The following is a 27,409-nucleotide window of genomic DNA, read 5'->3' as shown; positions in this document are numbered from 1 at the left end:
TCATGTAATGAGCAGCTGGGCTCCTCTCCACTTATATGGCCTAAGGGAAGCAGAGAAGGGTTATAGCTGTAATGAGAAGGATGCTAGAAGATTTCAGGAATAGAAGAAAAGAGTAACCAATTTGGGAGAAAGTAGTAATTTCTCTGGGTTGGGGACGGGGTATGGTAAACCTGCGAGAGCTCTTTTTCTGTGACACTTTATAGCACCAATAATTCTAAGCAAGAGTACCATTTCTTAAGAAAATAAAGGACATACATACTCCACAATGAATGTAAACAGTTTTATTTAGAAACAGATAAGGTACCTGTTTGCATTATAGAATATAAAACTGGGTTTACACTCTATAAAAAATAACCAGTATTCAAATTCAAGAGAGCTAGCATTCACAGAACACACAGTGTGGGTGTGTAGCTACTGTTCACCAGCCTCAGGCTTGATTTTAACCAAAAAAAAAAAAAAAATTGTCCAGGGGGATCATTAGAGATAAGAGTACAATGCTTACTGATGAGCACCCAGCATCCAGAAGTTGCTGTCTTAGCAGATGAAGGTTTGCTTTCTAAGTGCATGACTTTAAAATAAGGCCTGGGTTCTCTGTACCTAGTGAGCTGCGAGGCTCTCTTGCCACACAATTCATGATGTGCCCTCTCCAAGCCAGGGTTGGTGGCATTATTAATTATCTCTGGTCTCCTGTGTTTTCATTTTTTTGTTAGTGGAAGTATTGGGGATTGAACCCAGGACCTTGTGCATGCTAAGCACATGCCCTACCACTAAGCTATACCCTCCCCACTCTGGTCTTCTTAACAATAAAGTGGGAAATCTGGAAGGCAGAGAATTTCTATTCCCTTGTATCAGGGTTAAAAGAGTGTATCCACTCTCAAGAGCTCGATGCAAAGGCTGGGGTGAAGTTACACGATATCTGGCTTTTTACCAGGCCAAGCAGCCCACCTCAACATGATTCTGGAAGACCAAAGGATACACCTAGGTTCAGATTATAATAATCACCCAGCACCACCTGAATGAATTATCCAGAAAGATATATGAAATAATAAAGGTTAGATATATATATATATATATTTATCTTAGTAACCTGAGGGCTAAAAATTTAGAATATAACAATTCTTCTCAAAAGAGGTCCATCTGTATGAAAGGGACCAAAAAAGTCAGTTTCCCGTTACGTAAAATACAGGTAAAGTGAGTTGGGTACAGAAGATGGTTTCTTCAGCTCGTTCTATGTCCCTCTCTTTGATAAGGACTGGCAATCTGTTGATCCATGATAAACTTTTTTTTGGCAGTGGGGAGGAGAGATGGGGACATAGGGAGTGATGGGTCAAAGGCAGGAGGGTGAGCAATGGTCCTCAAACCAAAGAGCCCTTTCATCTTTGAGTCTTAGCTCAAGCTCTCTAGCTGACACAGAAACAGGCCTGGTAGTAAGTGGTTAGCATTCTGAGGTATGAGGATCCCTGGTAAATTCAGCAGCATGTGGTTTTTGAAAACCAGCCCACAAGATAAGAACACTGCAACCAAGCCTCTAACTAATACTGCTATTTAACCACCGTTCAAAAGAGAAAGGGAAGAAAAAAAATCCCCACTACACCGGGAAGGTTCTAAGCTTTCATTTAAGGTGGTCCAAATAATCTTCTCTTTATTTTATCTTAGGGTTTCTTAAGAGAATCCTCATCCAGTGATCATTTCTCTAGTTAAAGGCACTTTCAATGACATGATTGGAAAGGAGTACATTTTAACTGTAGTGAAAGCAAGATCAATTCCTTGGAACACCTGGGGAAATAGGAGCTGAATGGGGCACTTACAGTGATTGAATAGGCAAGACAGTCTTGAGCACTCCAACAGATGCTCACCCAGAAAAAAAGTGTGTGCCCTGACAACACTTGTATTTTTCCTTTAGTTTTCCAGCTGTTTCTATGTATAGCTCTGTAAAGAGATCATGCTCACTACTTGATTGATTTTCAAGACACTGGCCCCACTCTTCCCACCACAGCTGTGCTTGACAAAATTAGCAAACAGCTAGTCCTGCAGGAAAGGGGGAAAAATAAAAAAGAAAGAATGAAATCAAATTGAGTCAAGCTTTCTTACAGCACAGGGCTCTGTCCTTGCCCAGGTACCGCCAGGATCAGCTGCTGGACCTTGAGCAACTGAACGGAGTATGTGGCCCATACTACTTATGAAATATACTTTTCAAACGACAAGTTCAAGTGTTCTCTCTCTAAATATATATCGTGGGGAACAATTCTTCCCTTTTCTTTCTTCTGAACATTTCTTATTGATCTCAGGCTTAAAAATTAAGTCAGAATTATAAAAATCATATGATAAGGGTTGAGAAAGAGTGAAGGGCTAATGTTTGCCTACAAAGTGTGAGTTGAGGATCTTGATCCTTCATATCATACTCCCAACCAGAGAACAAATACAAAAATAAACACACATGTTATACATAATACAAAGTGTAAATCTACAAACACAAGTGTACTAATTAGAGTTGTTCCTCAGAAGCACGGTTTCCCTCCGGTCCCTCAGAGAGGAGGAGGAATGGGGACGGGATCATTTTTGTTACAGCTTTTCATGTCTTAAAAAGTTTGTAATAACAGTCTCAGTAGCGCAAACAATTTCATGTGAAACCAGAAGCTGTAAAAATAAATTACTTTCAAAGAAACGTGGGTTCCTCTGTCTGTAGCTCAGAACTCATCATGCCGTACTAAGGCCTCACCAAAATCTGTGGCCTGGCTGCCCACAAATAAATCATACTTATCAACAATCTCCTCCTTGGTAAGCTTGCCATCCTGAAATTAGAGAGAATATTGAATTGAGGCAAAATGTATTTCAAATTTAGAAACACTGCTATAGTATAGTAGGGGTTAGTGAAGATTTAAGATTCAAATTCCCACTAAATCAAATGTGAACTCAATCCTCACTGCCCTCTGCCCCACCCTCCTGCCACACACACAAAGAGGAAAGAAAATAGCAATTAATACATTTTTCTTATCAAGAAATTTAAAAGTGGAAGGATGGCAATGATATAGTTCAGTAACTCAATGCTAGGGATACGGGTTTGTTTCCTGAGGAGAAAACTCCCTTTCGAGCAAAATATGGGTCCTCCCCTAGATATGGGTAAATAAGAGTCAAGGAGAGCCTGGTAAAATACTTCAAAGTGACTCAAGTCATTGTCTAAGAGGACAATGATATCTGCTAATATCAAGCACAGTCCTCACCCCCACTATGCCCTAGCCACCAATCAGATTCCAGACACAATCCGAAACAAAGGCTCAGACACTTATTTCAAGGATTATCTAGGCCAGATTCCCAAGGGATGACTACCTGCGTTTCCCTTTCTCACATTACCCCAGGACACAGCATCTGGCTACTGAAGTGACTGAGCAAGAACTCAAAACAGATTGACCCTTAAAAAGGCTCAATGATAAGAAACTGCATGAAAACCAAAGATTAACCTAAATAAAATGGACAGCATTCAAATCTCTGAAAAAAGTGACAGGGCTCAGTGATAACACCATTCTTAATGAACCGAATGCCTCAGATAACTGATCAAGGGTAATTTTAACAGGCTTCAGAGAACCCATTACAAAGGACTTAATTTTAAAAAGCATATTTGATTTAAGAAGAAAATAATCAGCTTTGAGTAGCAAAATGAGCCTGTAATAGATAAAGAACAAAGGACATAACAACAACAAAAAAGCAAAGAAAATTTCTTGGGGTTCCAGAGATAGCAGACGATGCATGCTAGGCACAGGCTATGTCCAGAGGCTCTTTTCTGAGGCCTAAATCCATCCAATGCTGTGGACACTGGGCAAAGGGATTTCTAAAATGAGATCAGCAAGCTAGTGCTGTCCTTTAAGTGTTCAATCTCCAACTTTAGATCCACAACAGATTAAGACTAATTAAGACCTTAAATGCTCTATGTACCTCAACAGAAATTTTTTAGGCAATCTCCTAGAAAAAGACTTTGATCGCTGTAGGTTGTTTGGCTCTGGCCAGACTTACCTTATTTTGGTCTGATTCATAGACTAGGTGCCTGGCTTCTGCCTCTGCATGATCATAGTCTGAGGGGAGGATCCAGTCTTTGGTCTCTTCCTTATCCATCTTCCCATCATGGTTCTTATCTCGAAACTCAACAAATTGTTCTCTCTCTGTCTTTACCCATTCTGGCTCATCAGCATTTCCATCATGGCTGTACATGTCACCTGTGTGAACGGACATACATACAAAAATGGGTTTGTCTTTTCCCAAAGACCGCCCAGGCAAATCTGGCCTGACCCTTCTTCCTCATTCATCTGTTTGGAACCTAATAGCAGTTAAAAGGGTACTTTAGGTAAGAGAGACCTTAAGAAGCAAGGTATGTTCCTGAGGCTTAATAATTATTGATTTTGCAACAAGAATATTTCTAGTTGTTGGTCTTGAGTGATATGAGAGCAAAGAGAATCCTTTAAAAAATGCAGAAACAGAGGGAGATGACTAGCATCAAGAAAGGTAAAGACTAGCTTTCATAAGACGGCTGTTTCCTACATTCCATTTCACTGCAAGGCAGCTAATTAACCTGACCACTGGTTTTAGAAAGGTGCTGTTTTAAAACCTCAAGAAAACTTGAGGGGTGTTGTAAGTCAAAATGTGTACCAGCCAATTACTGTATATATTCTAGAATATATCTCTTAAAATGACGGGCATTTTCTTATAGAACCATAATGCCATTATCACATTTTATAAAATCAACGTTTTGATACTAACATCCTGTCCAAATCTGAATTTCGTAATTATCTTTTAAAGTCTGTTTTTTCAAATCACCTGTATGAATAAATGGCAGGTAAGAAATTGCTATGGTATTTAAATTTTATTAGATTTATTTAAAAGTCAATGTTTACAACTAACAGAGATTACTCTTTACAACTATGTAAACTTCTATTTAAAAAATTTTTAAACTTTTTTATTGATTTATAATCATTTTACAATGTTGTGTCCAATTCCAGTGTAGAGCACAATTTTTCAGTTATACATGAACATATATATATTCATTGTCACATTTTTTTCTCTGTGAGCTACCATAAGATCTTTTATATATTTCCCTGTGCTATACAGTATAATCTTGTTTATCTATTCTACAATTTTGAAATCCCAGTCTATCTCTTCCCACCCCCAGCCCCCTTGGCAATCACAAGTTTATATTCTATGTCTGTGAGTCTATTTCTGTTTTGTATTTATGCTTTGTTTGTTTGTTTTTTTTAAGATTCCACATATGAGTGATCTCATACGGTATTTTTCTTTCTCTTTCTGGCTTACTTCACTTAGAATGACATTCTCCAGGAGCATCCACGTTGCTGCAAATGTATTTAAATATTTTAGATGTCAGCGTTAAAATGTGTAAGGTAATACTGTTTGTCAAAATTCTTTTAGGAATTTTGCAAGTGAAAGTCTGAAGACTCCTAAAGACTCCTAAATAATACTATACTGAAATAAGTTTACATGCATTTTATGTAAGGTATGGGAACACACCTAATATAAGACTACAATAGTTATGTATTTGTGATAAAGGTAATTTGTATGTTGGGACCCACGAAATGCAGGCTGCCCCTGTGTCCTGGCCGGTGCCACAAATGTAAACCTAAATCAGCCTGCACTTAGAGAAAACACCTCACTGCCAAAGGAACTGAACATACACACACAGATCACAATCCTCCAGCTCAGCTTTAGTCAGCTGACTTTACTCTAGAAAAGAAGAACTGCTATCCTTATGAAGGAAATCCCTGACCTCCTAGCCAATCATGCCCTGCATTTGAGTTGCTCATCTAATGCTCTATAAGACCTTGCCCAAAATCCCTCAGGAAAAGTGCTCTACTGCTTGTGAGGTACTTTACTCCCCCAGTCCCTGGATTGATTTCCCCTGAATAAAGGACATCAAACTTTCATTTTCCTGAACTTGAGAATTAAGAGTAGAACTACTCCTTCTGTTTTAAACACAAATTAGCAGTTTTCAGAGCAGGACTTGCCAACTTTTTCCCCCATGCTACAGCCCATTCAGAAGACACAGTATTTGTAGGATCCAGAGGACCAGCACCTTGCCTAGCTGTCCTGTCCCGGAGAGCTTTCACAGTATGTAGATTGGGAAGTTCTGAATTAGAAAAGGAATAAAAGTTTTAAAAGACATACTTTTAATAGAAACTACAATATACAACATAATATAAGTGCATCTTAAAGCTGAAGAGTAAAGAACAACTACTATTTAATTCTCCATTTAAAAAAATTCGATCTATATTATATTAAGGAATTATTTTTTGAGATTATATTAAAAAAATTTAGAGCTACGTATGTACCTTAAGAGATTAAAAACCAAATGCTTACAGAGGAAATGAGATGATGATTGCGATTTACTTCAAAATAATAAAGTAGGTAAGAAGTGGACGTGGATTTGAAAGGACTGGCCATGAGTTGATGGCTGTTGGGGATGGGCGCAAGTACAAGGGGATTTATTACACTATTCTATTTAATTGTGTGTATGCTTGCAATGCTCTCTAATACACTTAAAGGGTTCAACAGTATAATTCTGGAGACATATTAATGTTAAATGTAAAAGAGACAAAGACCATTTGTTCCTTTTTGCTCTCTCTCAACAGGGTAGAAACTAGCACACCCCTAGAAACTGGAAAATACCATTTGGGAGACTTTCAGCTTTACGAAGCCCAGCACCCCAGATGTCAACACACACACAGTTGATAGTTTTAGTAGCTTTAAGATACCATTCCTCCCTTGGATCTGTATGATGGAGAGGGAGACAGAAATGTCTCCTTATTTGGCCTCAATGCTTGATAAATAATGGTACTTAACAGTTATAAAACATAATTCCTCCCCTCAGGAAGTTCAACTGAGTTCCTCACAGTTTTAGCAATGGTGACAATACGGCAAAAAAACAAGAATTAAAAGATAAAATATTTAAAAATAGAAAAAGTCAATTTTGAAATGAGCTCAGTAAATGCACCCAGGCATTTATTTCCACTGTGCTGATGAAATCCACTAAAAAAAATCATTTTGGAAAAAAATTCTATCTTCCATTGCTTACCCCTCTTTCTCTAAAACTCAAAGTACATCATTGCATCTTAGAAGAAAAGAGTAATCAAGGAATAATTCAACTGAAATAACTCTAGAAAATAAATAGCAGACAAAATCTAAGTAAAGGAGTGACTTGTTCAATACACTGAAGTGACATACAGGGATAGAGGTCAGGCTCAGGTCTTCCTTTTACACTTAAACATTTCAGGTAAAGATCAGAGGTCTAAAAACAGTCTTATGAAACACAAAACCGGTGATGCACCAAAATTAAGTTACTATAAGTAAAAATAAGAATGTGAAATATAAAATTATCTAGTATTTTTCATTCCAAAATGGAACATTTCTAACAGAGACATTTGTAGTATCTTGCAACTCTTCTCCTTTACTTATGTTAATTTTCATCACATTAATTATGAAATAATTTGCTCAAATATTTGGTAAGAGAGGGAGCTTTTAAAGCAACGGGAAAAAAAATCTTAAAATTATTTTGAGGATAATAAAAATAGCTTTACTTGGGAGAAATCAGCCTTGGGAGAAATTAGGTGTAGCATCTCAAATAAACAGACAACTAAAAGGAAAAATGGCAGAAAGGAGCAATTTAAAAAAAAAAGGAAACTAGTGAGAGAACCTGGACAGAAAATACGAACAGAATACAGGGAAAAGGAAAGACTATAAAAGGAATCAGCAACTCTGGATTGCTTATTCACCTAACTGTCTCTTTTATTCTATTCCCTAGTTTCCTAACATCAGTCAAGGTTCCCTGCAACTCTTTTTCTTTAAATGTTCATTACTTTAATTTTTAAAGGACATTGTGCTGTACACCAGAGATCGTCACACTGTAACTGACTATACTTCAATTAAAAAATAAAAATAAAACAAAGTAAGAAATAAAAACGTACACAGGAGAAGCCATGTTTTACACAGGAATACACACATTAACAAAGCATTTCCTAGTTTTCCAAAACTATTATATCAGTCTGAAATTTATAAATGAAACATAACAGAACCTTTTAAGTTAAAATAAAGTTCCGGAAACTACTGGATATGCTAGACTTTTCTCAAGATCAAATGAGCAGAGAATGTGAATATGGTTTGTGTTAAATAAGGCTTATTGTTAGCTTTATTGCTTATAGTCTGTAAGATGCAACTTTGTTGTGCCTTTGCAAACAGGATACATTTCTTAAAAAACTGATCAAAACTTTCTATACATACATATGCAACACTATTGTTACATAATTATAGAAATACTATAGAACCGAAGAGCACAGGGTAAACAAAAGAAATACAATCCTGAGACATCTGAACAAGATGATTTGATGAATCCTTTTAGTGTGAGTTTAGAAAACATGAAGTGGGGGGAAAACACATGCACACTGCAGCAAAATACATCATGAGCAAAATACATTAAATACCTGTTCTTCTGTTAGATACAGTTAGGGGTAAATGGTGAATTTCAGACACACACACACTCACTCAAGCTCCGGTTTTCTTCTCCTGCTTCCCTCCCATCCCCAATACATTCACTTCCACCCCTTTCCAAAAGATCAGGCACTAAGTCCTAGTGAGCCTCACATCTGCCTTGCTAGAGAACATTTAAGTGACTGCTAAAATAAGAGTGCTGGTCCTCAACCATAACATGAAACAAAGCATGTGCTATAAGCCAATTCCAGCTGCTTCTGCCTCTGGAAGTAAATAAAGCATATGCTCACAAGAGTTTAAAACTGTAGAGGAATCCCTGCAACTCTTTACTGTCAATTCCACGGGGCATCTGGGATGTACTCTATCAGTGCTGTCCACTATAGGAACCACTAACTACATGTGGCTATTGAGGACGTGAAATGTGGCTGTTCTAAATTAAGATGTGTTATAGTATAAAATATACTTTTGAAGATCTGTATGGGAAAAAAAAACCTTCAACAATGTATACTGATAACGTGTTGAAATTATAGTATTTTGGAATATTAAGTTAAATAAAACACACTATTAAAATAAATTTCATCTGTTTCTTTTTATTCTTTTTGATGTGGCTATTAGAAAAGTTAAAATTACATATGTGACTCACATTTACATTTTGATTGGCCAGTGCTGCTACAGATACTTTATCATGACCCACTGTTCCTCATGCTGGTCTGACTTAACCATGTGCTAAGAGTTGGCCCATGGGGATAATTTGTTTCTACTGGTGAACATATAGTCTCAGATTGTTCTAAGAAAAACACTAGAAACAGACTTACCAATATACTCTTCTAGATCAATCAAACCATCAGCATTCTTATCTATATCCTCCATTGTTTCCTAGACAGAAGAGAATACTTAAGAGTTAGTATCTGGATTACTTAAGTTTAGGCAATTATTTCTCATTCATTAAAACATACACACATATACGTGTATATGTATATGTGTGTGGGTATGGTTAAACAATAAGAAATTGCTGTTTTTCTAGCTGAAAGAATGATAAAATATCATTTTTGTAAGCTTCAACTTAAAATAACTATTAGACTTCCTGAAGGAACACTGGCATTGCTTAATAATGAACTACCCCATCAAGCCCATGATGATCTGGTAGCCTTTGTCATACTCAAGTTATACTAACAGGAGATATGACCAGTGAATACGTCTACAGCCACAGTTTATGTTTTATCAGTTAACTGCCTTCTGTGAGAATTCTTTAGTATCACTGTTATTACTCAGTGTCTGGTATTTTAAAAAATAGGATTTTCCCTCATGCTTACAATATGCAGCGACCAATGAAATGGCAAAATACATTAACTGATGGTAAGTATTGTCATTCTAAACAGAAAGCACCATCAAGATCACAGAAAAACAGGGTGACAAGCTTGGACTCAATCTGGCCAGCACTTGTATAGCAAGTCACTCTTCTCAATAGAGGAAAAGCTAAAGAGGAAAGAGCAAAAGCAACAAAAAGAGAAAGTTTCCAATGAGAATTCTTGCTCTCATCCACCTGTACTACTATATCCTTCATGTATTCATACTCCTCAGGGTGCAGGAAAGCTGTGAATTCCTCCTTTGTGGCAATGAGGTCTCCATCCTTGTCTGCCATTTTAAACCTCCGCTCATCTCTAACCATCATCTGTTTATAGTTAAATCCATCATCAGGGTCTGGATCATCTAGAAAACAAAAATTTAGATCAAATCTTAAAAAACTTCAGAAAACATGAAAATGTATGGGGAATCAATTTACAAGAAAGATAAACCAAGTACTGAAGAATTAATTTTGATCATACAGGTGAAACTGCAGCAGTATAAAGACATTCAGTTTTGGTAATTAAAGACCTCAGTCAGGCTTGAGTCAAATATAAATGCTTGACATTGAACATGGAATCCTGGCTCCTGGACTATGTAACCCATTACGTAATGCTTCACTGTTACTGGCATTAGGGCTACTAGAGGGCTTGAGTCTTCTAGTTGTATCTGAGCAGAAGTGCCTGGGTTTGAATCCTAACTGCCTGGGTTTGAATCCTAACTCTACCACTTCTTAGCCATGGGACTTTGGGCAAGTAATTTATCTGTGCTTCAATTTACTCATCTGTAAAATGGAGATGATAACAGTGCTGGCTTCACAGGACTGTTATGAGATTAAATAAGCAAATAAATTGAAGTTAAGTGTCTAGAACAGTGCCTGGCATAGAGTTGACTTTTAATAAATGTTAGCTATTGCTATGTTTATTAAACTTTAGGCTCTCATTAAGAAGCCAGATATCAAAGGCCTTCTGTCTTATTATATAGGCCATTTGGATTCAAGCATCCTTTGAAAGTCACACTTTAGTTTTTTCAGCCAACTCAGAAATATACCATGAGTTACAAGTACTGTTCACTACCCTCCTTTCATTTTTGTAAAATTCTAGAAAATGCAATTAAGTCTAAAGTTACAGAAAACAGATCAGTGGTTGCCTAGGGACAGGGGATGGGGAAGGTGAGGATTATAAAGAAACACAAGGAAACTTTTTGGGGTGATGGAAATGTTCATTTATCTGAATTATAGTAATAGGTTCATTGAGTATACACATATGTCAAAACTCATCAACTGTGCATTTAAAATATGTGCAGTGTATTGTACTGTCAATTATAGTTCAATAAAGCTGTTACAAAAAATAAATATTAGACTACAACCAAATTGAACTTGGGCCTATCCATCTGTTAGGATGTTGAACTACACAAGCAGTATTTATTTAGTCTCTATATAAGAGTCTAGAAAAATGACATTTAAATTGAAAAAATGTGGAGTTAATGGCAGAAAAGGGAAAACAAAACAAAACTTTTCAAGCTGAGTTGCTGTGTGGACCAAATAAGATAACATGTGAAGATATTTTGAAAAGTAAAAGACATCACATTAAAGGTAAGAAATGATTGTTCCTGTAATATACTGATCAAATAAAAAAAGATACAGCACTAGTTTCATAAAAAAGACCCACAGGGCCTCTTAACAATAACATTACACTGTTGACTTTTGATACCGTAGTTCAATCTTTCCATACTTCAAGCACAGTTTTAAAAAAAACCCAACAATAAACTACTGCTCTATTTTGAGAGCTGAGCAGCTTGAAGCTTCATTCTTTGATGAGTGTCAAAATTCAGTACGACAACTTACTGAATCACGGGGCTTTAGGGACCCTATATTATATACTCAAAGCCATTAATAGGTTGGAGATAGAGAATTTAAGGAAAATACCACCTTTCTCAGATACTAAGTCATTTCTTCTAAACAAATAAGGCTTCAGTACCAACTATGTAACATAAATAAGAAAGATAACAGAAGACAACTTACATATTAAGGCTGGATTCTTAGCTAAGAGCCCTTCTCTCCTCCTTAGGCAAAACATGGTGACTAAAATCACGTAGCCTGATAACATACACATATGTAAGGATGAGAAAGGAAGATGTAAAAACTTTTAACGACTAAACTCAGATGTCTATCATCACTACTCGGAGTGTCGTTATCTATCCTAAGCACCAGTTTACTAGGCTAGTCAGCCTACACGCAGCTACAGGTAAGCACTTGATCTAGTGTTGGTATAGGCAGGGTGGATCTTAGTATCTCTTATTTCACTTGTGGCAGAGAAAGGGTTAATTTTTTTTGTGGAAAGCAGATACATTATTTATAAGCTAAGATGATTTATACCTGAACTCAAAATTGAATCAAGAACACATTCTCACAAAAAACTACACATCACTTTTGTAAGGCACCTCACTACCCCGAGCACTGTCCACCCACAGGCCTCCAGGGAAAGATGCCTTATAAAGACATTGCTTCTCCAGCCAGTGCTTCAGCTTATGCAGTCTCAGTCAGTAGAAATACCCATTACATTGAATCATTTGCTCTATGAGGCAACAAAGCTCTCAACAGATTTTTTATACACATAATCATACAAAGAGTTTAAGATTCATTCCAGACAACAAGTGAGTGCCTAGGTCTGAGCTGAGATTTATTAACATACCATCCTGTTGAGATCACCAATAGCTTACCCTTTGCTTTCTATTTATAATTAATTCCAAATAAATCAGGACGGTGTTGTGTCTCAGTAAGAGAGCAAAAAGCACGAACGCCTCTCCATCTGTACTGACTTTTTAATACACATGTTCTTAATTGAGTGAAGGATATGTTTGGTTCTTGGCTAAGTGTCAAGCATGGAGAGAGACTGCCACTTCAGTCTTAGGAATGAGAACAAGCCCACTACAGAAATAAAAGTCTGTTCACCAGAAATGCATGCAGTCCTGTAATTAACACGGACAGCTGGCTATCCAGTGGGGGAAAGACCATTATACCCTTACTGCCTGTTAGTAATGGAGTGATGGAGTAATGCAGTGATAGAGAATGCCTGTTTTAACACAGAAATTTACCTAATTTCCAGAATAAAAATGCAAGAAGAAACATTTGTACATTCTTGCCTCAAGTTGTAACCATATACAATAAAGGAATCTGACGAACAAAAACACCCTAAGTCATCAACTCAGTAAGATCGCCACCTAGCATTCAACAGTAGGCAAGTGTAATAGTAAAAGACAATTATTAACAGATGGCCAAGCATACAAGCTACCAAATCAAGCTACCAAGAAAGCAATCAAAGTCACATTTATTTGCCTTGAAGCATTTGCAAAGCAGGCTGATAAATTCATGTGCCAGAGAAAACAAATGGGAAATAGTCAATTCTAAACCTCAGTAAGCAGACATAGTAAAATAGTTAAATTCCATCAAGGAAAGCTATTATACTTGATCTTTATTTCATTAAGGAAAGACAGAATTTCCCTCCTATTCTTACCAGTTACAAAGGAATCTAATTTGGTATGAATTTCAGTTCCAACAATTTAATGTGACCATGTCAAGAGACACCTCAAAGCCTCTTGCTTTTCATTGTTGGAACAATGCAGCCTTTTAAAAACAAGATCTACTCAAAAAATGATCTGAGGGATGACAGAAGGAAAAAACAGGGAAACATATCTGAAATGCTATAGATGTAAAAGATGCCAGATCTCAGAAAACCAAAATTCAACAAATTTCAAAAAATACACAATATACAAATTTAAAATGAATAAAGTGAAGGAAAATCAGCTCAGCATCAAACTAAGATAAGCATAATTCCTTTTTTCCCTTCACTGCGTGACCCATTTGTTTCTTTGACTCAAGACCATGGTCCCTGCCAGGCTGACATCTTGCCCCTTACCCAGGTAAGTGCCATAAGTCACGTTTCTGTACTCATCCCAGGAGATTAAGCCGTCTTGATTCAAATCAAACTCCTGCCATTGGTTTTCAACATTGTCATATATGTATTTCTTCTGGGCGTGCTTAATCCAGGATTTCAGCTCCCCCTCCGTCACAAACCCATCTTTATCCGCGTCTATTTTATCTACAATCATTCTACAAGACAAAACAGTTACGTTTCAAGGTGCCAGCTCCACAGACTTTTTCCCCCAGATAGTAGGGACCTACCTAAAACGTAGCCGTAGGTGGCATTTTTATACTCCTCCCAGGAAACGAGGCCGTCCTCATTGAGGTCATGCCCCTTCCACTGTCGCTCTACATCCTCGTAAATCCAGCGCTTTTGGGCAAATTTAATCCAGTCTTTGAGCTCATCCACAGTCACAAACCCGTCCTTGTCGCCATCTATTTTACTTACAATCTTTCTGTAGAAAATGCAGAGAAATCCAGCAAGAGGTTAAAAGGACACAAGGCTCTGGACTTAGCCAGCTGTGTGCTGTGGCCACAGGTGTTGCTCAGGGCTAAAGCATGAAAATAAAAATTGTCTCCAAAACAAAACTGCCAGACAGGCAACTAAAAATTTTCTCTTAAGTGCCTGTTACTGGTCTGTAACAAGCCATCCGGAAAGGGCAAGCACAGTCCATGGGTGGTGTACTTGGACTATCCCTTTAGTGGTAGGTTTCAGCCGATGGTCAGAATTTAGGAGTGAATATCCATTCCTACCTGGGTTCTCTACTCTTAGTATCAAACAACATGCAAATCTTCATATATATATATAGTTTTATTGCTTTCAGAAGAATCTGAATATCTGGGTAAGTAATCACAACCACTGACTTAAAATTCAAAAATTTAAACCAGACTTTAAAAAATTCAGCTGCGTTTAAAAAAAAAACAAAAAAACAAAACATTTTAGTTAAAAATATATCAAAAATAGTTTTGGGATCATTTATACCTAATGCCAGGATTATTATTTTTTTAAAACCCCAAAACAGGTATACAAAGACAGAAGCATGTTTATTTTTTAAAAAATGGCTAGCAGTTTATTATATACTATGTTGAACTAGATTTTTACATATAACCACAAAAACAGAGAGCTCTGAAGAAGTAATGTGGTAAGAATGTATACACCTGATAATGAGAATGTTAATAAGCTGAGAGGGTTAGGGTGCAGATGATAAAGCAAAACTACAAAGCTAATGAGTCAATATACTTCGCCCTTCATGAGTTCCTTTATTCTAGATCTGTCATCATAATGACAGACATTCAAGGATTTGTTTAAAGATTTCAAAATTTGTGTATGAGATGAAAACTCCTGTTTAAAGATGCAATCACCTACTTAATAGAAGCTCAGATAGCCTATGAAGTTACAAGAATTTTGAATCAAAACTTCCAATGGAATTGAAATGTTGGCCAACTCCTATGCCCTATATTTGTAGGACTGAAAAAGACTGTCATTTGGTAGCAAATAATGTCGTTTCCCAGTTTGTGTTCATCTCATGAATAAAACATTGGAAAGTGATTAGAATCACAGAATATGAGCAACACTGAAAATTTCATCTTGATATTGATATGGTGTTAGCCATGACTATCCTATATCCTATAATTAACAAGCATTTTCCTTCAGAGAATGTGTAATCTTATAGCTTTTGCTCTAAAATGTTAAAAGGTAAAGAAGTAAAAAGTCACTTCTTAAATATTCTATCTACATAGACATGGGACAAAAAATTTTTTACAACTTCAACCGTGTTGAATTTTAATAATATTAATAAATTGAGTTTTAACAGTCCAAAAACTCCTACATTATCTCTTTTGGGATCCAGCTTGTGTCCAAAAAGCATTGGTTACCAAGAGTGCCACTGTACCATTAAGAAAAAAAGGGCAAGGTATCAGAACCTCTCTCATCCCCAAAAGAAGATTTTAAACTATTATAAATACCCTAATGAGAAGGATCACTCAGATTAAAAAAAAAAAAAAAAAAAAAAAAGGCATATGACTGTTCAAGATGGGCTTTTCCAAAAGAAGCTGGCTGAATGCCATTCTATTTATTCCAGCAGAAATATCCCAAAAAGTTTAATTCAGAGGTTAGCAAATTTTCTTCTGAAAAAGGACAGATAAGAAATATTTTTGACTTTGTGGGCCACATATGGTCTGTTACATATTTTAAAAACAACAACCAAACACACACACACACACCCATTTAAAAATAAAAAAGCCATCCTTATCTTGCTGGCCATTCAGCCTCAGGCAGTTGTGAAAATACAAAGGAAGTGGACATGTCCTATTTTAGGCATGAAGCTCTAAACTCCGATCTTTAAAAGCCTGTATAAATTTATGAAGCTACGGGTGTTGTATTTCTGTGACACTGGAGAATCCTACAGACGCAGTCATGATGCCACTAAATAAGCATTTACTCCAGGACAGATACAATGCCCTTAGTGGACCTAATGTTATTTCTAAGAGGTAACATATACTTCTACATTTCAAAAGGCAAAAAGTAAACCCTTTGATTTTTTTTAAGAACGTGGGACAATAAATGGGCTCCAGGAGGGTTCAAAATATTCCAGAAATTTTCAGCATGCAAAATTTTACATATATTCCTGTATATGCACTTTCCGTTAGCTTTCATTAGACTGCCAAAGGGGCTGGGCCTATGACCCAAAAAGGATGACGAACTGTTCTAGTTCATTTCTATTGCAAATAGATCAAGGGTGAGAACTTCTTTATATTAAGGACTGCCATCTCAAAATAAATAAATCATCATTTGAAGGACACATAAGTGAAAATTAAGTATATTTAGACTTCTTGGGGATGGGTTGAGCATATACACGTAAGAAAAAATGTTCTACTTGTCAACACTCTTCATAAGAAAAAAGGAACTAAAAACTGGATATTAAAATGGTTTTTAAATGCTTCCTGTAGTCTTTTAGCTGTTATTACTAAAGATCTAAAAATAGTAGTGAATTCCTGCAACTAGAGCTGTAAACAATTGTCTTAATCTATCTCCTAACAATTACTGGCCTCCTAGATCAGTGGAAAAGAGTGGGAATCTGCTATTCCCAGCTTCTGGTGTAGTCACCTACCAAACAACGTTTAGAAATGCCATAATGAATAAGTTAAAAGAAAAAAAATGTTCACCTGGAATTCTTGCTTTCAACATTATATCACCTTATAAACTGTGGATATTTACCATTATCCCCCAAATTTGGGAGAAGCAAATAGTATTTGGTTCATTCATACAGTCCATGAAAAACATGATTTTAACCATCTTATTCTAATCAAATATGGAGCCTGCTCATGTGTTGAACTTCTGATGTTTATTGATGACAAAAAGGAACATTTTCTCTCTACTGAAGACTGTTAGCAGAGCTATTCCAGCACCTGCACAGAGCAAGAACACCCTGACTGACAGCAAACCTAAGGGCCCTTCATTATTTAAGAGTAATTCTGCAAAGAGACATGTGTAAACCAAAATGCAGGCTGGACATGCACGTTATGAATAGGCGAGACATGAAGACTGAGAACACCCTCATGCACCCCTACCTTTAGCCTGGAATGTTAGCACAGTTATAAGATTAAAATTAAAAGTGAACACAGTCCCTCAAAGTTGGAAAAGCAACCTAACATTAGAAGACTAACTCTTCAATATATTTGTTTTCTCTATCTACTTTCAAATGTTTTGGGATAGTTTCTCATTTTACATAGCAAAATCCTTTGATTATTTTTGTCAGTATTTAAGGACAAAATATTGCTTTGATTAGCAAATAACCCAATGAAGGAATAAATTTACTCTGAAGTACCACCCAAAGCAAACCCTATAATGTCTTCCATCATAGCACTATCCATGGGCAAAATACTTTTGGAAATTCCTGTGTGGTACAACTTTTCAGACAAATCTCTTGAATGTAGTTCAGAAAGTTACACCAATGGCGCTCAAAGGAGAATTTCTTTTACTAAATTAACCTGGATTTCTTTAAAAAGCAAAGCTTTGAAAGAGCTAAAAAAGACATTCTCAGATCCTCAGTTAGAAACAATCAACTGGAAATTCTACCAAATCAACTCTTTAGGTAAAAAGATGCATGCCGAGAGAGCCAAAGAGCCTGACCATGGCCCAGCTGTTACTGAAATAGTCGACGTTAAGACCACTGCTTATTACAAAGGCAAGGTTGATTTGTTTTTGTTTTTAATTAAGCAAATATCTGAGAATGAAACCAAAGCAGGTGAAAGACATTCTCAGAAATCATAAACTCAACAGAAATTAATCAGCCCAGGGTCTAATTTGCAGTTTATTATCCACTCAAAGACTTGGCAAGGGCAATAATAATGAATAGGTCACAGACAGTTTTCAAAAATTAAAAGCAACAAGGGGAGGCTCAGTGGTAGAGTGCATGCCTAGGATGCACAAGGTGCTGGGTTCAATCCCCAGTACCTCCATTAAAAATAATAATAAATAATATAAATTAAATAAATAAAAATAAATATCCCTCCCAAAAAAGATGAAATAAGAATAAAAAAAAAATTAAAAGCAAGAGAGTTGAGAAGAACCCCATGTAATGCTCCTTTGGGATCAAGATGATGCAGTTTAAGCTGAGTCCCATAGTATTTGGCACTTTTATGTATAAATGACTTTGCTTTGTAGAATGAGGTAAAATCATTTTGTTATTAATGAAGAAATGTAGGAAAGCAAGCAATTAATTCAATTTTAGTGGTAGCAAATCTGTAGTTAGCTTTCAAAAGATGTAGTTCAACACAGCTTTACTGGGTAACTGAGCCAGAAGAAAAAAAAAGGAATGAGCTGATTTATAAAGATATGTCATTACTCTAACTAGACCCCTGAGAGCTGACACCTTACCCAAGTCTTTCCTTGCTCTCTTCTGGTGTCAGCTGATCGAAGGTCTTTGCTTCTTCAGCACCCAAGAACGCATCATGGTCATAATCAAAACTCTGGGCATCATTGTGAACCTTGTCACTGAGCTGAGGCTCATGGTGTACACGATCCTTCTTTTCCGTGGGCTTGCTCAAGGCAAAGGCTGTGCACAGGGACAGGCACATAAGAAAGTGTCGCAGGTCCATGATAATCAGATCTTAAAGAAAAAAGAAAGGAAGTTCATTCAGGAAACAGTATGCTTAATAATTAAACAAGAAATTAAAAGCTCATATCCAGTAAAATTATCAATTTGATATTATCCTAAATATTATTACTTAAACCATAAAATAAGTATGGTAGACTATCAGACTTTCCAGTTTTACTGTGAGAAATTTTCACCAGTTTCCTTCAACTAACTGTAGACTGACAAGAAATTATAGTTTAAAAACATTCACCTTGTAAGTAGTATTCCTTTAAAAAACCAAAGTAGAACTTTAACTCCTCTGCCCAAGTTCATAAGATTTAAAAGTGAAAGGACCAAAATTTAAATCCAGACTTACTGACTCTAAATAAAATTTACTTTCTGTACATCAGTGGTCTTGTCTTCAAACCTGGCTGGTTATTAGTATCACCTGGGAAGCTTCTAAAACATGTTTCCCCTATTGAATCAGAATCTCTGACTTGAATCCAAGCATTTATCGTTTTAAATGGTTCCCAGGTGATTCTGATGGTCATCACATTAGGAACCAATGAAATATTTGGGCAGTTTCCCTGCCTCTAGCACCAAGTCATTGCCCATTTCCAGGCACGATGTCAAATCATCTTCAAAGATCAACTACTGAGATGGTACAGTGATGGATAACAACTGCTTTATCATTCTGTATACTTGTGTTTCCCAAACTTGCCCAGGTATAAGGACCACCTGGAGCACTGTTCATAGTATAGATTCCCCAGCCCTACTTCATACCTTCAGAATCTCTGCAGTCACAGGTGATTCTAATGAACAAGCAGAAAGCTGGAACACTTCATCAAAAATAGTGACAAAAATTGCAGAGAAGCTGTAGGATAGCAACCAGTTTAGTACTCTTGACAGATAACCTACAGCACTGTCCAGAAAGGTTAAGGTTTTAGAGAAAAAAACTGTAAAATTAAAAATTAAAAATAAAGAAAAAACAAATTTCTTTTGTATAGCACAGGGAACTATATTCAATATCTTGTAGTAACTTTCAATAAAAAAGAATGTGAAAATGAATATATGAATATATTTGCATGACTGGGACATTTTGCTGTACACTAGAAATTGACACATTGTAACTGACTATACTTCAATAAAAAAATTTAAAAAATAAAAATTAAGGGGAAAGATTTCTCCAGACTTTCATATTTTAACTAATCCTTTATCAGGAGAACACAGATTCTGAACGCTTTTCCTCTTGTGGTAAGAATAAGCTTTGCAATTTCACATTATCACTTATTTCCCCTTATGACTAATGGCTCCCTTACTAGATGGGTAGGTGGTTACTGAGCATGAGGCTTGTTGTAGATTGAACTGTGTCCTCCCCAAAAGACATGCTAAAGTAGTAATCCCTGGTACCCGTGAATGCGACTTGATTTGGAAATAGGATCTTTGCAGATGCAACTAAGTAAGATGGGCTCTAATCCAATGACTGGTGTCCTTATAAAAGGAGGGAAATTGGGACACAGACACACAAGGAAAAGAATGCCATGTTACGAAAGAAGCAGACTGGGGAGATCATCTGTAAACCAAGAAACGTCAATGACTGCTGGTATCCACTAGGAACGAGGAAGAACCCTCACCTAGAGATTTCAGAGAGACCATGGCCCTACTGACATTTTGATTTCTAATTTCTAGCCTCTAGAACTGTGAGAGAGTAAATTTTTGTCCTTTTAAGTCACCCAGTTTATGGTAATTTGTTACAGAAGCCCTAGGAAACTAACACAAGGTTACAGAGGGACACTGTATCACATGAAAGTTAAATGCATTACCTTGTCCTAATCTACAGATTAAACCATCCACAGGCCTCACCTTCCCCAGGATGTCACCAGTGGAACTACCTAGTCTAAGGCTAATATTTTACATATAAATATTTTTAAAAATATGAATATCCTTTCAGTATAGCTTCCAACTCAGTGATTCTCAATTCAGACTGTACTCTAGAATCATCCAGGGAGTTTTTAGAAATGGCCACTGAACTGCACCCCTAACCATAAATATTTTAAAAAGGCAGCCAGGTTGAGAACCACTATTCTAACCAAACTCTCAAACAGCCATAGTAAAAATCTGAAATATGAGAAATGTGATCTGAAAGTATACTTAATATGAAGAAACTGCCTCAAAGTTTTGGGAATTAGAATGAAGGGAGTGATTTTTTTCCAAGGGATAAAGAAATCAAATATGTCAATAAATTAGACATATTCCAATGTATCTATTTCCTTGTAACCCCCAAAGAGTAACTAAAAGAAGTTACATTGTATTTGCTTGGATTTATAGAGCACTTTGGATTTAATAAACTTAAAAATGCTTAGCACAGCTAATGGTGAGCATGTTATATAAAGATTCCTTAAAAATGAAAGGAAAGCAAATAGAGGAATATGTTTAATCCTAACACAATTTAGCTGATTATACAAAGGCACAACTTTATGATGCCCCCATGAACAACTTTCAGGCTGTAAAGGGCATACAAGGGCACTGTATGTGATTGATGGGAAAACAGCTAAGACGGGACGGGAGGTCCAGAAATGGCAGAGAAGGATACATCAATGGAGGGTAGAAAGTATTCTGAACAGGACAGAGCCAATAAAACAAACAGAAATGATAGCTAGGGAGATATGGGAGGCAATCAGTCCCCAAGTTCCCATCTTGAAACAAAACAGGTAATCTCACTGGACAGTTGTTAAGAATGATGAAAATCCATCAGAGGAAACAATGTGAAAGTAACACCGTAAGATTCATGGAGAAAGGGAAAGAAGATGGTTAAGCTGCTCACCAATATTAGAATTTGCCTATGCTTCTGAAAGTTTATCAATGTTCTGCTTCATGCTATCCCATCAAAATGCCCAAAATTGTATACAAAGATGCTTCAATACAAATGTTCAATGATAGTTTATAATGATAAAAAAAATGGGAAATAAACTGAACCAAAGAAGTGGTAAATCCTTATTAAATCTACATTGTGGAATACTACACAGAGGTTAAGAAGAATGGAGTGGATCTATTTGCACTGAAACTGAGAAGGCACTGAGATATGTTAAGTAAACAAAAACAACAAAAAAGCAAGTTGTAAAACAATGTCAAGATCTCATTTATGTAAAAAACAAAACCAAACAACCTCTCCAGGTTGTTTATATTTGTATGAAATATAACATATATGCACAAAAATGGTGTGGAAGAATAAACATCTCTCTATAAACAGTAATAACCCCTAGGCTGAAGGAAGAAGAGATGGGGGTGGGGTGTTGAGGCTGGAGTGGAGTGAACTTTAATATTGTACTCTGTTGTGTTGTCTATTTTTGGTAAATGAGCACACACTTGTGTATTATCTTTTTGTGTATACTACTTTTTAAACAATATTATAAAAATTCTTTTCAATATTAGGTAGCAAAGCAAATATTTTCAAGCCATTTCTCCAGACTAGAAAAGGAGACTGAAAGAAAAACAAATATTCATTTTTAAGACACAAACCCTATTTTTAAAGTAAAACAACATTGCCCTAGGAGAGTAACACTCCAGCCTACCCCTCAATAATTCAACTCATCAATCAGGTCAGTGGAATAGTAAAGAGAAAATTAGTTTTAGTGGCTCTCTTAAACATCAGAGTATGTCTTTATTTTAGGGCAAAACGAAATTTCCATTTAAAACTACCAGTAATTCTTTAGATAAATAAAACTCTTTAGAGATAAGGAACCAGTTATATTTTGTTATTTTGTGATATATCCAAATAATATCTATAATGTTAGAGGCTAATAGAATCAAGTAAAATCAAGAGTCACTGCAACAGAGGATTTTCCTTATGCCTATTATCAAGGGGATTTCACATCCAGAAAAATTTTATAAACGACTAATTACATCCCCAGAATAAAATACCCTAACAACTCTTGCATAATATGCTGAGAACTTTTGCAAACCCCAAATGTTATAATACAAATAAATGCTTTAGCCCACTAACGCTATCAGGGCCCTGGAAGGATACAGTATAGTTTTGTTACTGTGTAACATACAGAAATGTAACAGATTGATTCACTGTGCTTTAGATGGAAAACTACATGTAAGTTTGAGGCATAACATCTTGATACAGTGATAAAAGAAGATTTTCAGAGTAAAAGCCAAGTGATCTGGCTTTATCATTTATCCATCTCTCTTTCCTTTCCCTTTTCAATTAACCTTTAATCCTGCCCCTCTACAGATTCCTCCATTCTGCCAATCGATCCTTCTTAGGTCATCACAACCCAAAAATCAGTCTTTCTCAGACCCCGATATTCCTTCAAGTGTGCTCCTCCCTCTCCTTCACCCACACAGTCTCTAGGAATTGCTATCTCTGCTTCCTCACCACCTACTGTCACCCTGATATATGGCTTTTAATCTACCACTGATGAAACTGCCTAGAAGTGTCAACAAGGACCACCTGCTGGACAAAGGTTCTACTACCTTCACCTCTCTGCAGCTGGCAATGAAAACTCGGCACGTAAGTAAATTTTTAAAAATGCTCTTTGTGCCCACATATTGTCCAAGTAGAAACAAAGGCTATCTCCCCAAGACAAAGGATCTATACTGTGAGACTTAAGAAGAGTATAAAACAACTTCTTATACAGGGCGTCTGAAGAACCACATTAGCGCGGTTATTTCTGAAGCATCTTTCTTTTTTCAACCAAACTGAAATCAAATGATAGAAAGCTAAAAGACCCGTCTCTTTCTTCATCATGAGAGCTACACATCAATGGATAACAGAATTATTAGGAAAACATGATCCATTACATAAATGAAGGACTTGGTTGAGTTTTTAGATCTAGAGGTAAATCAACAGTTACGAAAAATTCATCTTTCCATCTCCCATTTCTCAAATGACCTATAAGTTTCTCTCCCTCAAATTCTGTCCCTCCCTCACTAAGGGTAAGATTTATTATTTTTTCTTAAACAAACAAACAGAAAACTAGACCTGCACTGTCCAGGACAGTAACTACTAGCTGCATGTGGCTACCAAGCACTTGAAATGTGGCTAGTGTGAATTAAGATGTGGTGTAGATTTTACATTTATATCAAAAGAATGGTATTTTGTATGTATTGGATTAAATAAATTATTAAAATTAATTTTACATGTTTTAAATATTCACTTGTAAATTTAAAATTACATATGTGACTTGTATTACATTTCTATTGGATTGTACCATATTAGAAACACAAACTAAAGAGCTAGAACAGAAAAGGTATCAAGTAACTATCATACTTCTGCAGTATGTCACCAATAATGGTCTCCTGCAAAGTTATTTTCATGAACTGTTCCATTTAATTTATAAGGAGAAAAGTTAACAGCATAAATTTGAATTTCTTTCAATAACAATGATAAGCCTTAAGAATCAGTATATTTTACTCATTCAAAAATTTCCTTGAAAGATCTAAATTCTTCCCCTATCTCTCTTACTTCTTAGTCACTTTTTAAAATAAAAATCCATTGGTCACAGAACACTTAAAAGTAAGTTGTTTCAGGGAAATGTAGATGTCTGGATTAAATTTAACTTCTTAAAAACATTAACACTAAATGACCCCACAGTCATTCCGGATGACCAAAGACCCATTGCTCAATGTAAATAGCGGGAGAAAATGGGTGTGGTGGTAAAATTCCAGTTCTCTGAGCTGGATATTCAGAGGGGTTAAAAAACAAAAGGCATTCTTCTATAGTGCAGCAAAAGCAGAATCTCATTGCTTAAGTGTCTACTTCAATTGGGGATTGAGGGCAAGAGCCAGATGGCAATTTAACTATACTAAGGCTCAGGTTACAAAATCTAGGAATTAAAGCTATCTGGTTATCTACCTGACATTCTCACTTTCAGACCTTAGCATAGTACCACTAATGGATTATCACATTAAAGTAATAATGTCACCCTTCAGATTTGGTAAGTCATAATGACAAACTACTTATTCAATGTTACTCTAGCGATGGAACAAAAATGGAACATTAGTTCACTAATACATTCTAATTAAATTACTTGTGTGACTGAGGGCATTTATAAGACAGTTGAGTATATAAAAGTGCAAAATTTGTCTGTAGAAGAAGAGCTTTGAAATGATAAACTATTATTTAGGTTTTATTAGTTCTATAACCAAAGAACCCCAGTACACACTTAAATTTTTTCTTGTTACAAAGCAAAAAATTTTCCTAAAGAAAAAAGTTCTAGAAATCCTGGGAAAATGAAAGTTTCCTTTTCGCTGATGAAAACTTCAATACATAATTAATTGCCATAGGAATGCTATGTAAAATGTAGGGACAAGAGTTTTGATTTCTAGTTGTAATTTTCTGTGCACGTGTAAGATGCATAAAATTCTTAGGAATTTGGCAGTTACTTTAGCTCAATCTTCCTTTAGTGCCAAATATAAATAAATAATTAAAAAACCCTAAATAAAAAGATCTATCTACTATGATCACTCTGGATGGAAGTGATCTGTACACATTCCTCTAAGCTTTTATAAAACTTGTTTGTTCCACTCCACGATAATGATTATAGGCTACCTTAAATTGTCTCCTTAGCGCCTCTACAGATGGACATTTTTGGGACGCAGGGATCTCAGCTAATATAAATTAATACTCCTCTATAGCCCCTAAAACAGTGTTTTGCACTTTTAATCTACAAATACACTTTACTGGATTAGTTGGACAGTACTTGGCAGCAACATACTTCCTGCCTGCCACCTGTGCTTCCCAACCCAATTCCCCTTACTGAATCTGGCCATCAGCCAGCAACAAGAAAAGTGTTATTTAGGCTGTTTTAACCCTAATACATAAATTATAATATCAACAACACCCATATTTAAGGGTTCCTAGAGAGAGAGGATCTAGGACCTCATGCCCTAGCAAGCATCTCCAATGGCTATCCCTAGCTATACACCCTTGTGCTTCCAACACCCCTGGCACAACTGTGTGTGTGCCACACACACAGAAAATGCGTGCTAAAATCAATGTACTGATCTCCAGTACTGGTGTAACGTATGTACAATGTCATCAGTAAGTACCTTTTGACACATCACTGGACAAACGGAAGCAAATAACTATATTAAGAGTTATGACTAGGAGTTGATTTCAAAGCTGTATCTGAGTACTACCTACTCAGGCATACTCAATTTATCTTGATCAGCTCATGTTTCTCCTAGCTGTGATTCTCAAAAGACTCATACTGGAGACCCCTGAATCACTGTAAATCTCAGATTAGGCCTAGGCAAATTCATCCTCTCTCCACACAAATACAATTTACAGGTTATCTCTGGACCCTCACTTGTACTATATTACGTAAATTCTTCAGTGATGACTATGGTTTGGTACCTGGTAAACTAAATCTACTGATTGAGGACAAATACGCATTTGTCTTGTGTCAACTTCCACTATATGGCAAAGAATAATTTATCAGAAATTCCATGGTTTCTTACCCCCCAGCTACAAAAATAAATTAAAAATTTTACTCCTGATTCACTAACGTTGACTTGATGGTTCATACCAGGAAGCGAATGCAATTCAACTCTCAAAGACACTTTTCTGGGATTTTATACACTTACGAATTCAGATGAAAGGCTCTAAAGTTTTAGAAGGAGCCCTACGGAGCTTTGCCTCGATGCAAAAGCACCTTTCTGAACGGCAAATCACACTACTCTTAATCAGGGAAGCCGTCGGGAATTAAATTTACTTATGATCACAGCATGCCAAAAATCAGAAGTAGGGTCTGGGTCTAGAAAACAGGGTAAAAATGCAATTTCTTAACGAAGCTTTTAAAACTATTTTCTGTCGCTGACTGAAGCATGCAGCCAACATGGAAACTCGAAATATTTGTCTTTTCTTTAAAATTACCAAGAGTTAAAAAAAAAATCAGTGTCTTCAGGCTTTCTTTCCCCGTTGCTTCTACACCCTCAAAGTCAGCGAACACGACTTCCTTGGCCGATGCACCGTCCTCTTGGGATGTGGCCTTGGGGCGGGGCTGGTGGACACAAGCAGTCCGGTGTGTGGGAAGTGGCCGGGAGCTGTAACAATAACGCTATCTGACTGCCCTCCAACCTTCAGGAGGCAAACAAGAATGACCCTTTAGGACGAGGGTCTTGGTGACTGACGGGGCCCAGGGACAGAAGACGTGGCAAGCCAGGCACAAAACAGTACAACACAAGACAGAAAGCCGGGAGTCGGAGTTCGCAGGGACCCAGGCGCTTTTCCAGAGCGCGCCGGAAGGCGAGCGGCGGCCTCCGATCCAGGCTGCGCGCTGGAGGCCGGGCAGTCGTTAGCAGGCTCAGGCCCCGGAGCCCGGAGCTAGCGCATACAGGGGCCCCAAGCCAAAGAGGCCCTGACGCACCAGGAACTAGGCTCAAATGACAAAAAGAAAGTGAAAAAGGAGGCAGCGGCGGAGGGACCGTGCACCGCAATACTCACCTTTCCTTGTAGCGCCCACAGCCCAGGGTGCCGCGGCCGCCGCTCACCCACCGGCTCAGCTCCGGCGCACGAGCACCGCCCCACCGGAAGCGGCTCCGCGCTCCGCCCCCATCCGCCTCGCCGGCAGCT

General features: G+C 36.9%; 1 protein-coding gene across 2 annotated transcripts; it reads right to left on the bottom strand.

Moving 5' to 3' along the window:
- Positions 1-266: 266 nt before the first annotated feature.
- CALU (calumenin) lies at positions 267-27,405 on the bottom strand. Of its 2 annotated transcripts, none has more exons than XM_006184726.3 (7): positions 27,281-27,405; positions 18,627-18,858; positions 14,009-14,202; positions 10,025-10,191; positions 9,297-9,357; positions 4,009-4,208; positions 267-2,792 (listed from the first exon to the last, which is right to left on the bottom strand). In XM_006184726.3, exons 2-7 carry the CDS (start codon positions 18,845-18,847, stop codon positions 2,688-2,690), a joined length of 948 nt encoding a protein of 315 aa, XP_006184788.1. In that variant the 5' UTR covers positions 18,848-18,858; positions 27,281-27,405; the 3' UTR covers positions 267-2,687. The 2 variants fall into 2 exon arrangements, with proteins under 2 accessions (XP_006184788.1, XP_006184790.1); XM_006184728.3 differs by lacking the exon at positions 14,009-14,202 and adding an exon at positions 13,743-13,936.
- Positions 27,406-27,409: the final 4 nt, after the last annotated feature.

This window comes from Camelus ferus, chromosome 7, assembly GCF_009834535.1.
Source record: "Camelus ferus isolate YT-003-E chromosome 7, BCGSAC_Cfer_1.0, whole genome shotgun sequence".
Classification (NCBI taxonomy): Eukaryota; Metazoa; Chordata; class Mammalia; order Artiodactyla; family Camelidae; genus Camelus; species Camelus ferus.
Note: the sequence above shows the minus strand (reverse complement) of the source record. Positions and strands in the feature narration are given on the sequence as shown.